Source organism: Egretta garzetta, unplaced genomic scaffold (genome assembly GCF_000687185.1).
Source record: "Egretta garzetta isolate BGI_Z169 unplaced genomic scaffold, ASM68718v1 scaffold417, whole genome shotgun sequence".
Classification (NCBI taxonomy): domain Eukaryota; kingdom Metazoa; phylum Chordata; class Aves; order Pelecaniformes; family Ardeidae; genus Egretta; species Egretta garzetta.
This window is the reverse complement of record NW_009260227.1, coordinates 1,057,067-1,069,753: the sequence shown is the minus strand read 5'-3', so window position 1 is coordinate 1,069,753 and position 12,687 is coordinate 1,057,067. Positions and strand designations below refer to the sequence as shown.

The window sequence follows — 12,687 nt, the reverse complement described above, 5'->3', positions numbered from 1 at the left end:
CTGTTTCTAATACCAGGCATTAGGCAGGCAATTACATGCACAAGCTCCCGATCCTCATTTCCATAGTGCGCATAAAGCAGCTTGGTCTCGCTTCCCCCAGGAGTTCACGGCCCTTGGCTCCCCTGCCGAGGTGCAAACCTGAAATCCCTAACTCTTGGGTATTCATCCCTCAGGCTGGCGCTTTTTGGGAGTCTCCCCTATGTCTCACTGGGTTAGCCTTCGCCTCAGTGCCCGGGAATCTCCTTCGGCCAGGCAAGTTGCGTCCTTTTCTCTGCTCATCAGCAAAAGATTGGCTGGAGCACCCCCCCACGGCAGGAACAGCCCTCCCGCCCTCCCCACCCCAGCGCTGGCACTTTTGGAGCCGCTGGAGGTGGACGGTTTGCTCGCTCTCCCCGTGAGATGCTTTGCTGAGAGCAGGCTGAGCTTTCACCTAGGAAAGCTTCACCCTGTGTTTCCCTACCTGACCTTTCCTTCTCTTCTATTTCCCTTTCCTAACAACTAAAGTGGCCCTTGAGCCTCTCATTTCCTCTTCCCATTTTTTTAAGGTCACGCCATCCAATCTTTAATTCCTCTCTATTAGGAAGTTCAAGCTTGGCCAAACATTTCTGGCTCTTTGTCAGGGAACAGAAAAGTTTCCCATCCATGGGTTCCCTCAGGTTGGCACTCGCTTCCTCGATACGCTGGAGCCTTTTCTGTTTCTCTCTGTGTATCATTTTGGGCGGCTCAACCTCCTCCTCCACCACATTTTTTTATCCCCAGTCGGCTGGACTCGATCCCCGCCGCACCACCAGCCCTCGGGGCGGCTGGATCCTGCCCCGCTCCAGCTGCTCAGCTCTTTGCTTGGACCCTTTCCCCGACACCTTTTCATTCAAGCTTCCAGGTCCAACGCCAAATATGCCAGCCAACTTTTGCCGTCTCTTTTGCCACCCGCCGGTGCCTCCCAGAAAGCCTTGAGTTTTGACAGTCCCATAAATAATTCTTCTCCATTTGATGAGGAACCACAAAACTCTGCCAAGTCCCATCCTACCCCTCAGGAAACGTTATCCCACTATCGACTCCCTTGCAGATGCTCCTGGATAACGAAGAATTTGCCTCATCTAGTGTAGTTATTTCCATACATAGGGAGCTATACAGCACGCAGCTGAACAACAATTTATCTCAGTCTCATCTAAGGATGAGACCAACATTCATCTATTTAAGCACCAACATAAAAGGCAAGAACTGGGCAAGTCTTAAGGATAGAAGAGTCTCAAGTGCAACATATTTCAGTCGAAGCATATTAAAATGCGGGTAACTAAAAATGCAATTGCTCCAACAGCAACGTCAGCTGTGGGATCTGGGCTGATCTCATCTTGGAGCAGATCAGAGCACAAAACGGAGGGGCTCTCTGGGTGAACGCAGTTGTTTGAAATCAAGGGGTTTGTCCCACTGTTGAAAGGGTTTTTTTAAAAGCGACAAACCTAAAAACGTAAAGATGCTGTTCAGTGGGAATGACAAAATGAAGAATATTGATGTTCTCCACCATATCAACATTTTAAGGATTTATATCAATAGCTTTGAAATAAAATGCTTTTACTTAAGACTTTAACACCAACCCTCATTTTTCTTTTTGTCACACGAGCACTTTGCACAGGGGAAATGCACATATCAACATGAACAGCTTTTTCCAGGGGAATAATCCTTAACCAAGTTCTAAATATCTGTGTTCCACACCCTGAAGTATCTGGAGTGAAGATACTTTACAAGAAACTTTCTCTTCCGAGAGCTGCCCAAACCACTTACAGATTTACCATCCGGATGATGACATCTCCTTTGCTCTAAGGGCTATGAAATACCAGAATTAATAAAAAACAAAGTGAAAGGAAAAAAAACATTCATTAAAATTACATCGGTTTCATTGTAGGTGATGACGGTACTCGTGGGGAGTTCAGCTTCCACGGCGTTTTCAGTGAGCCCACCCTGGGGGTCTACTTCTTCATTGTAGTTGACATCTTCGTAGGGGAGAGGCGTGAAGTACTCTTCGTTAATGGTTTCATAGTTGTACTCATCCACAAGGGGGTCATCCACTGTAGCATCCCCTTTCGTCCGCTTGCCGGGGTCCCCTCCATCGGGTGACGGTGTGGGGGCAGGATAGTCCTGTTGCAAAAGTAAAACACCGGAATCAGAGAAACAGAAAGAAAATTCTGCATCATCCTCCACCTCCCCCCTCTATAAAAGTGCCATTTATCAAACACATCTTTGCCAGGACACCGCATCGTACCTGCTTGGTTTCAGGTCTCTCTCCAGCAGCCACTTCGGGAGTGGCGGTTTGGTGGTGGGTGCTTCTGGCTTTACAGCTTCATCAACATCTTCGTAGTAGGGGTACTCGTAGTAGTAGGTGTCACCTTCTCCCTCCCCATCGGTGTACTGCGAAGGAAAGATGAGAAGCAGAAAATAAGCTGGCAGCACCCAAGCACGTTCCCCGCCGCCTCTTTTAGACGTCATTTCACGTCAACGGGGCCATGTCAGGATGCAGATCCATGCAGTGAAATCTCTCCCTTCCTCTCGTTCATCAGCTTCTGTGAAACCTTCGCCCAGGGCCTGGCTTTGGGCTGCTTTGGCAATGGCTGTGATTTGAGGAAGTTCACCATCATCTCCCGGCCCCGTGGCATGTTCTCCTGTATCAGGGAGGATGGACCTACCCTGCAGCAAATCAGTCACCCATGATAACACAATAAAACCAAGAAAAAACTTTTTTTTTTTTTTTTTAACCTCAGCTTGCAAGACCTTCCAGGTCACACATCTGACATATTCAGAGAGGGAGAAGAAAACACCTGAACCACGCAGCTGCTCTGGGAAGCGGGGATGCTATTTTCACTCATCCAACTGCACTGACAGCATCTGTGTGCCTTCCCACCCACCCGCAACCCGCAGGCAGAAGGGCTTCCAAACCAAGATATTTTCAGCGTTTTCCACAAGGCGTCAGTCATTCTTCAAAATGAAATACAAACAAAACATTTGGTTACAGCCGGGCATGGCAAATTTCTTTGCCAGTCCATCGCTCTCACTGGCAGCAGACGCCGGCGCGTGGAAGAGTTATTCTTACAGGGAGCAACACAGCCCTAAGACAAGCCAGCCCTTGTTGAACTGCTGGCTCCGAAAGAAAAGTTTTATTTTCCTACTACCACATATTTTGACCATACCAAAGCCTATTTTATTTTACTTATTTATTGTTTCTCCAGAAGTGCTGGCAGAGTGGTTACGGCACTTCCCTGGGGCTGGGCGGCCGTGCCTCGCCTGCGAGCATCGCTCTGCTCCCCGCAGCCCTGCTAGGCTCAGGTTTTTAATTCTCTCCTAAAGCTAAGCTGGAGCAGGCTGATGGCATTACAGCTTCGTGGGGATGCAGCAGGAACCTGCAGATCTGGGACCAGCTGAAAGCAAGAGAGTGCATGGACCTGCAAATCAGACCAAGAGAGCAACCAAGACGCTGAGAAGTGGCTGAGGATGCTGCAGTCTGAGCCTGAGAACCTCTTAAAAATGGGTAAAATTCAGGTAATGCTCTCCTGGAAATCAGCACACCCAGACATTTCTAACTGAGCAGCAGAAATAAAAAGGTATCCCATATCAGTCTTTTTTCCTTTCTTTTCTTTTTTTAAGGAAAAGATCCGAGGCTAACTCGTTGTAGAAAAAAATGCTGAGCACAGCAGCTTACACTGATGAGCTGGGAGCATTTCTGCCAAAATAAAATTCAAATGTTAAATACATTGGGCAAAAAATGTTTCCCCCTCCTTTAACACCTGTTGTTTCAAAGAATGCTGAAAAACTACTCAAGGTTTTTACAAGTTCAACAGCAAAATTTGAACTTTAGAAGCAGGTGCCTGTTTTGGACAGGATTCGACCTGCCAGGGAAGGTCAGCATTTTACGCCTGGCTCAGGTTGCCTCTCCTGCAAGTTTTTGAGCTCCAAGCAAGTATTCATTTCAGTCTCTGGGAATGGGAGGAGGGCAGAAACGAAGGGAAACTCCCAAGGGCAAGAGCCAAGAGCAGAACCTGTAAATCCTAAACCCAAGCTCTGTCTTGGCCCTTACAGGTACGGCACAGGGAAGCTGAAGGGGAGGAAGAAGCCGAGTGCATTTGCACCTGCAATACGGAGCTGGACGCTGCTGCTGCCCCCAAAGCACCCCCAAACCCAGCAAGAGGCTTACGTATTCATCCTGGTTGGGGTCCTGGGACTGGGGGGAGTCGGGGATGGCGGTGTCGCAGTCGGGGCTGTAGTGTTCGCAGTAATCGTGGGCTGCTCGGGGGTCCGCCACGATCAGGAGCTGCTGGATGTCACCCTGCAGGGAAGGAAAGACAGAGGGTCAGGGGGACGGACGGTGCATGTGGAGCCACCAGCCCGAGCCTGCAGTCAAGGGGATAAACGCCACCGAGGAATGAAAAGCAAAACACTTGGCAGGGCCACCTCCCTAACACGGGCACGTCGCCTGAGATGAGCCAGGCGAAAACCCTCCATGTCCAGGGCTGGGTCGAGCAGCCGCTTATCTGGGGCTGCTCCCCAAAGTGTGAAACCACTGGGCTTCACGCCGGGTCCCAAAGGCACCTTCCCAAAAGGTAAATGCATCTGCGGAGAGGTCACCCCCACATCTACAACACATCAGGGCTGACAGCCCCAGGGAAGGTGGGTGCAGTAAAAATAAGAGAAAAGGGCTCTGCCCACCCCAAACCAGCAGTGTCCTGTGGACAACAAAATGCCTCCTTTCTTGCCTGGTCCCACACAGCTCTGCAGGGCTCCGGAATTGCCCTGCCCGGTCCAAAAAGCTCTTTATTGGCCTCAAAACTTCTCTGCTTCTCTCACCCCATCAGTTGGTTGGACATCACCCCCAATTTCTACATCTTGCCTCACCTCAATTTTCCACCCACGAGAGCACGGCAGACATAGAAAGCTTAGAAACGCATCCGATCATCAGGAAAAGAGAAAAGAGGGAGGGGGGTTGCAGTGGCTTATTGAAAACCAGGTGCAGAGCAAGCTCATCAGGTGCTGAGGCTGCTTAACAGACCACTCGCTATGGAGCCCTCAGCACAAGGAGGACATGGACCTGTTGGAGCGGGGCCAGAGGAGGGCTACTAAAATGATCCGAGGGCTGGAGCCCCTCTGCTCTGAGGCCAGGCTGGGAGAGTTGGGGGTGTTCAGCCTGGAGAAGAGAAGGCTGCGGGCAGAGCTGAGTGCGGCCGCTCAGGGCTTAAAGGGGGCCCAGAGGAAAGGGGGGGACAAGCTTTTTAGTAGGGCCAGCTGGGACAGGACAAGGGGAGATGGCTTTAAACTGAAGCAGGCAGAGTTTAGACTGGATCTAAGGAAGAAATTCTTTACAGTGAGGGTGGTGAAACACTGGCAGGGGCTGCCCAGAGAAGTGGTGGGAACATTCCAATTTTCCTTCTTTCCCTGGGAACATTCCAGGCCAGGTTGGATGGGGCTGTGAGCAACCTGCTGTGGTTCAAGGTGTCCCTGCTCCTGCAGGGGGGTTGGGCTGGGTGACCTCTAGGGGCCCCTTCCCACCCAAAACATTCTACAATTCTATGATTCTATATAGAGAACGAAGCATGACTCGGTCCAAAGGTCAGAGCAGAAACTGCTTTGGTTTCCTAACAAACCACCGCACTGCTTAACTGTAACACCAAAACCCCAGCCCATTCAGCAGACAGTTGCATAAGACAAGGCTTTACTACTTGGATTATTAGAGCTGATACTGTAATTAGCAGGGGGAAAAAAAACCTTTTTTAATAATAGAAAAACACAGCTAAGGCGTCTGGGGAAAAAAGAGCATTACAGCAAAACTGGGAGGATGACTTGGGCACGTAATAGGAACCAGAAACTCCGAACGGAGCCTGGCCAGACCAACGAACAGCTCCATGGAAAACCAAAGGATATTTTTTGAAATTACGGGCCAAATCTGCCTTGGTGCACGCAAGCTGCACACTGCCCAGCCTCGGGTGCCGCTGGGTCCGTGGGGAGCTCAGCCTCCCACAAACACAAACCATCAACTTCACCAAAAAAAGCGCTGTTTACATTTTTGGCAGAGATCCACCAGGAAAGAAGGTTGCAAGGACCGTATGGACCTGGCCGCACCCTGCCTGGCTCCGAGGGGCAGGGGCAGCTTACGCTGCCTGGGGTTTCCCTCCCCAATTTTCAGGTGATCGTATCCACCTCTGCAGCAGCTCACCCTAACATCTGGGAGCCTCTCAGGTGCTATGCAAGTTACCCTAAAACTGAGCATCGCTTTAAGCTTATTAGTCATTGTTTCCTGGGAATAACCTTTACAAAATTAACAGAAACATCTGCAAAGTGGTTTTCAGTTTTCTATTTTAAGAAAGAAAAATAGTTTTTCCTTCCCTTTTCTTTTTTTTTTTTTTTTAATAAATCCATAGAGCAGTTCTGTCATTACTGTTCCAGTTTTTTCTTTTTCAACGTAACCACCAAAAATGGAGATGCACTATTGGGAAAATAGAAAATGCCAAGTTTTTGTCTCGTAGAACATTTCCCATTTCCAGACAGCTCTGGCCACCACCCGACAGCGTGACCTGAACGAGGAGCTTGGCCGCGTTGTGACCCAGAGGACATTGTCCAGCCTGAGCAGAGCCCTGAAGGAGCTGGGTGTGTTAGGGGTTCCTCACACCATATATTATCATCCCTGTCTTCAAAGGCGGTTCAGAGCAACAAAAGAGGCTGCCCCCTTGGAGCTCCCTCCCGTGGAGGATGCCCAACCTAGTCAAGGCAATTTGCTTCAAGTTGATGATATGAAGATCCTTCCAGCTGCTATTTCTGCACACAGGACCTCAACCCCCCTGCCCCTCATTGACACCCGAGCTAAGCCATCTACGCTCTTCTCGCATGTTGGTGATTAAAGCTTCCCCAGTTTCCATGGGGTTGTGGGGAGCGTTCGGCACTGTTGGGATAAGCTGAAATAACACAGCCACGAAAGCAGACTCGGTACTTGTCTCCGAGAGGCAAGGAAGGAAGGCTGAAAGCTTTTTCTTCCTGATAAGGTTGGATTTACACCTCAAGGAGAGCTGATAGTCTGCATCCTATAAGTGACCAGGACTAAAACTGTGTTTCCTTGAGGAACAGATAAAGCAAGGAAAGGCATGTTGGCTAACCACAGTGCAAAAGGTTAAGCAGAAGAGAATTTGCTAAGGCTGAGTTTGGTTTTAGTCTCAGCTGATGGCAGCTCTTGAGCTATACATGGGGAGAAATCCTGGCTCGATCCCACCCTGCTTCCCTGCAGCACAACAGGAGCTGAGCATCCTCCAGGTCTGACGGCTCGAGGCATTGGCAGCGCCTTTGAGCACACGGAAGGACATCACCAGCAAGTCCCAGGAGCCTCAGGCTCAAGTCTTGGGGCTGTGGCAGAACCTCCAACCTCACTCAATGCACCAAAGGACGGCGTTGGCCCGGCAGTTGCTGCTGAGTGAGTGGGGGTGGATGAACATGGGAAGGTTCCTGCTAGTTCTGGGTCAAGAACCTGAGAAAAACCAGTGCGTAACTGAACAAATTCAGTATGCGAGGAGTGCCAGGAAAAAGCATGAGCCACATCAGACAGCTCCTTCAGAGCTCACCACGCTCCACGAGCATCATTCAACAGGCCTACTATTTTCCCATTTCCCTTTCAAACCCAATCAATCACCCTGCCCAGCAAAGTTCATCCTTTTCTTCTGGTTCCAGCAGCGGCGTGCAAGCACGCAAAATCAGAAGGAAAACCAACACACTCAATTTTGGAGGAATGAGGGCCCCAGGGAGCAGCGGAGCTCAAGTGCGCTGACATGGGCTGAGCAGCTCGGCGGCGGGGGCAGGAGGGGAGCTCGCGCAGTCGCTCGACCATTCATCTTTGTTTCATTAACAGCAAGTGCGCGGCGCTGGTGGATACCCATGTTAACACTTGTAAAAAGTAGATAGGAGTAAAACCTTGTTAGCAAGATTCCCAGTCAACTGACCTCATCCCTCAGTGCGAAACAATAAAATGGGCTAATTTAGCCTGTAATAAAAAGCCCCACTATCTGAACTTCACAAAAGATGCACAAAGCTCTGCTGTCAAGAGCCCCATTTCTTTGATTTAAAAAGCTGACTTTAAATAGAGCAAGCCGTACGGGGAGGTTTGCAAGCCTTTTGTGTCCTCTCAAGTGTGTTGCCGCTAATAAATTTCACCGAGAGATAGCTGCCCCCGGCCCCGGCGCGGGCTGACAAAGGCAGCCGCCGGCTCCGCTCCCTTCCCTCACTCAAGTGTCTATTTGTTTCACTGTTATGGTTACACAACCCACCCAAGACTCTCTCCCCTTCCTATGTCAGCATCTGCTTTCTTCAGCAAAAGCAGCGATAACGAAGGCACCGTTAATTCCCACTCCCCCCCCCCCAACGCAACAGCTACGGATTTTCCATGAAGCCTTTGCAAGAGAGAACTTACAATTACACCAAGAGAGGGGTTTAAAGACTTTACCAGCGAAACCATTGAGGTTTTTAAGATTTATTTTCAAGTAAAGAGGTATCTAAGGGAGTGAGTCGGTAAGGCACTGGTATTGCTTCCACAGAGAGGTCACCAGCACGGTGGCCTCCAGCCACCCGTGCGGACAGTGGGTGAAGTCCTCTTCTGGCATGTGGACAAGATGGGCACAGAGGGCTCAGGAAAGTCCTCCAGTAACTGGGGTCCTTCTGAGCACACAGAGGCAAGGCATGGTTGTGCTTTTCTGATTTGACAAAAAATTCAAAGTGGGGAAAAAAAAAAAAGAAGTTCTTTTTTGCCTGAAAATAACCAATGCTTCACGCATCAGAAGAGCAAGTTTTTAAAAGGGGGAATAAATCACATTTTGACCTTTATTCTTAGAGCTTCCTGCAAAGAGGAAGAGGCAGGGCAGCACATTTATGAATATTATTGTGAATTGCAAGGTTTTTATTTGCTCCACCAAACAGATGCCAGTGCTAACTGTCAAGACCAGTACGAATCTGCCTGACATTTATGGTAAAGCCATTTATGCCTGATGACTCATTTGCTTTATGGATTCAGTTCCACCAAGCCAGTTTAATTCAACTCCCCAGCCAGCTCCCAGACAAGACTGGAAAAGCTCTTCTGGAGCATTTTTTAACACTTGTTCTATGTGTGCAAAAATGTCACATCACTTCCAATGACATCAACTTCAGTAACTTGGAGAAATCGCTGTGGTTCAACAAAACAAACAGCTGGCGAGGGTCATCGGAGTGACTTCATCTGGCACAGGCAGCAGCTCCATAAATACTGGGATTCTTTGGGGCTCTCACTGCAACGCACCGATAATTAACTGGACCCGTTGTTTTAGTGCATTACCCCAGAAGTCTCAGAGACTCTTAACAGCCGTACGAATAAATACTGCTCGACGTGCTTTTTTTAAACTCCAACATTTAAATGGGATAACCACAGGCCCGGGAGGTACAATTGTAACACACACACACACACAAAAATAATCTTAAAAGTTATTGGAAGCAATTGGGACATCGCTGGGGTTTACTGTGACAAACCCACTGGTTCCACAAACGCAAACCCAGCCGGGTGGCTTCAGAGCGGCAGAGGTTCAATGCAGCTTCTATATAGAGATCCCAGCCACCAGCGAGCTTCCAAAAAACCTAATCCCTATCTCAGAGACAGCCTGCCAGCCCTCAGACGTTCCCCTTGATGAAACCTGTCCCCGGCACTTGCCCACAGACAGAGGGGCTCTCCGCTAAGGACGCAGCCACTGCCCTGCCCCAGGGCTCCAAGCGGCTCCTTCTCTGCACCCATTGGAGTAAGAGTGGTGTCGGAGGTGTCACTGAAGAAGGGAAGCAAGGGGTGATCCAGAGCTCACCATGCCCCCAGCTCTGCCAGCGTAGCGAGACCCCGAGTCGAAGAGGTACGATAACAGCTCGGAGCATCAGAGCATCCCTTCTTGTACTGGCATCGTCCCAGAGTCCCTCGTTTAAACACGGCTTTGCCAGAGAAGCAGCCAAACTGCAGCAATAGGGTCAGGCGAAGCCTCGTCACCCCCACTGGTCCCTGTACCCGTGTCTGGGACCTCCCTCGCCAGCCACAGACAGGAGCGAGCTCACCAGACGGAGCACCTGGTACCTAAAGGGCGTCCTTTGGGTTGCGCAAAAATTTTGCACTACAAAACGGGAAGGCCATAGTTGAAGGTCTGGCTCAAAAGAAGGGAAACAAAACAAAACAAAAGGCTTGATTCACACACACACTCATGAGTCAGCTACAAATACTTGGTGGTTTGGATGAATCCAACCCGGACGTTTGCTCCCCGATCCTGCGCAGAGGGGCTGCAGGAATGGACGGGGCAGCTTTGCTGCAAGACCTCTGCTATTTCCCCTCTTGGGCTCCAGTTACCACAAGAATGGCTCCCTCTGGCTTCTGGCATTTGGATGGGAGCCTCTTCTGAGCCCTCTTTGGAAAAAAACCAGATTTAATTAAGCAGAAAAGGGATAGAAGTTTCACTAGACCCAAATATAGCTTCAAGGAAAAACCTCTCTTAAGTACCGATAATAGTTTCTCTTTCTCACTGCATCTCCGTCTGGGAGAGGAGGTTCCCTAAGAAACCCCGTTCTCATGACACGCCAGCCCAGTCCTGCATCCCCACGCCAAAACTGAGCCCTTAGCATTGCTGATATTAAACTTACAGCACACAAATTACAGTAATTATTCGGACAACCCACATGCCCCTTTCCCTGACCACAGCAACAAGAAGAAAATAAGCCCTTTGGCTCAAAGGTCATTAACCTCTCCATTGATTTTCAACCTTTAGATTTCATAATCCCAGGGAGAAACCCAATTTCCTATCACGCAAGGATCCATTAACTCGCTCTTAGCCCTGGCCGCTGGCTTTGACGGAGCGGGGCAGGGAAGCGCCATCCCCTCCTCCAGCCCCGCTGCCCTCCGCTCCCAGCCGTCCTCGACACCCAGCCCCACTCCGATGGATGGCAACGCGGCCGGGCAGCGCCGCATCGTGCTTCCTCCCCCCGTAACTGCTGGATCCCCAGGGCTGTTTCTTAAAAAAGAGGCTTTTTGGAGCAAGGAGCTGTATTTCATAGGTGCTTGCAGAGCGCACGGCACGCTGTAGGTCTGTCGGTGTAATATCAGAATACAAATTACGAGCAGTTTAGCAAGGACTCCTTACTGGAAGGGAAGGACAAGTGATTCTCTAAGAGGAGAACAAAAGCCAGATGGCTTTGCTAATTCTGGAAAGCTCTCCTGAAGAAGCTGTCGCTCTGCCAATACCCGAATACCAGTCAAGGACTCAAGTCGTTAGCAGAGCGGGAGACACTAATAGGAGGTTCATTTCCAGACAGCTACGTCCCCCCCAACCCCGATAAGCACACAATGTAAATAATGCCCTACCCTAATGTAAACATTTCCCAGCAGCAGCCGCAGCCGCCGGCACAACACCGAGCACCCTCCGGGCTATGCCGAAGCAAACGTGAATCCGAAGTTCATGCCAAAATCCTTTTTTGTTTAAGTGACAAGGCAGAGCGAATTCCCAAAGACAATATACGCAGCATTCATCAGCAGTATGGATTATTTACATGGCAGTGCTTTCCAGGCAACAGACGGACCCATCCACCGTTCCAGCTTCCCATTCACCATGGATGACAGACTTTTCTTTTTTTTGCCTTTCCAAATGAGTCAGTTTGTCAAACCCATTAATCATGACTAACTTCTTTCTACTGCTTTCCCTGGAATCCTCACCAAATCCTGGCAGCCCAGAGCCCCTTTGCTCTCTCCAGTCCCAGGTAACACCTCTAGAGTCGCCCTCCGCTACCCTGGTCCACTCAACCATCACATCCAGCCCCAAGAGCTTCTCATGTAGGGACTGGCAGTGCCCTGAAGAGAATGGAAAAGGGAAAAGATGAAAAAAAAAAAAACAAAAAACCCTGACCAAGCTCAAATGGATGTTTAATGATGGGGCAAGAGCCCAAGCTGAGCTCCAGACTCGCCACACAGTCCCCATCCTCCCAGCACCAGCTCCCCATCCCTTCACTGCCAGCACTGATTCATCCCCAGGCACTTCGCCTAATTGAAACCTCCATCCTTTCAGAAGAGACATCTAATCACCAGTTTAAAGATCCCCAAAAGCCCTGGGGCTGCTTTATGCTTTGAGGCAATTGTACTTCACCCTATTCAACCTTGACCCGAACTGACTGAAGGGGGCCGGGGTGCTCAGACGAAGCGTTACGTGCGCATCGCACAGTTTGTCACCCTGCAGCTCCCACCACAAGCCAGAAATGAGCATTGCTTCCAGTGGGCAACGTGTCTTTCCCAGCTAAAAGCCGATACCTAGACGTCGGAGAACAGTTTTTGTTCGAGAATTTACCAAATGGCTGGAAAAACCCAGAGAAGGCAAATTAGCAACCTGTCATTTAATTAAGGTCCAGGAACACAGCGGGGACAGGGCAGAGAGAAAACCAATCCTTAAGAAAGAGGCAGCTTGGAAAACAGGTGGCATTGGCAGAAGGACAGAAAGCATCAAATCTACAAAGTATTTACTGCAAGGCTATCGGAGCGATGCGTTTCTCCAGGGTTTTTGTTTCAGAGCTGGAAAAGCCACTGCGGGGAGAGCACAGCATCCCTCGGCAGGTCCGCGCCATGCAGCCCTCCTCCAGCCGGGGCAGGACCTGCCGAGCCGGGCTGCACCTTGCTGGTGGCGAGGGGGG

At 49.9% G+C, this 12,687-nt stretch overlaps 1 protein-coding gene across 1 annotated transcript in view; it reads right to left on the bottom strand.

The window, feature by feature from the left end:
- Positions 1-12,687, bottom strand: part of COL5A1 (collagen type V alpha 1 chain) — a 130,971-nt gene that overhangs the window by 84,732 nt on the left and 33,552 nt on the right. The window contains 4 exon segments of the mRNA XM_009642264.2: positions 1,888-2,136; positions 2,261-2,304; positions 2,307-2,406; positions 4,184-4,315. Coding sequence (XP_009640559.2) covers positions 1,888-2,136; positions 2,261-2,304; positions 2,307-2,406; positions 4,184-4,315 — 525 coding nt within the window.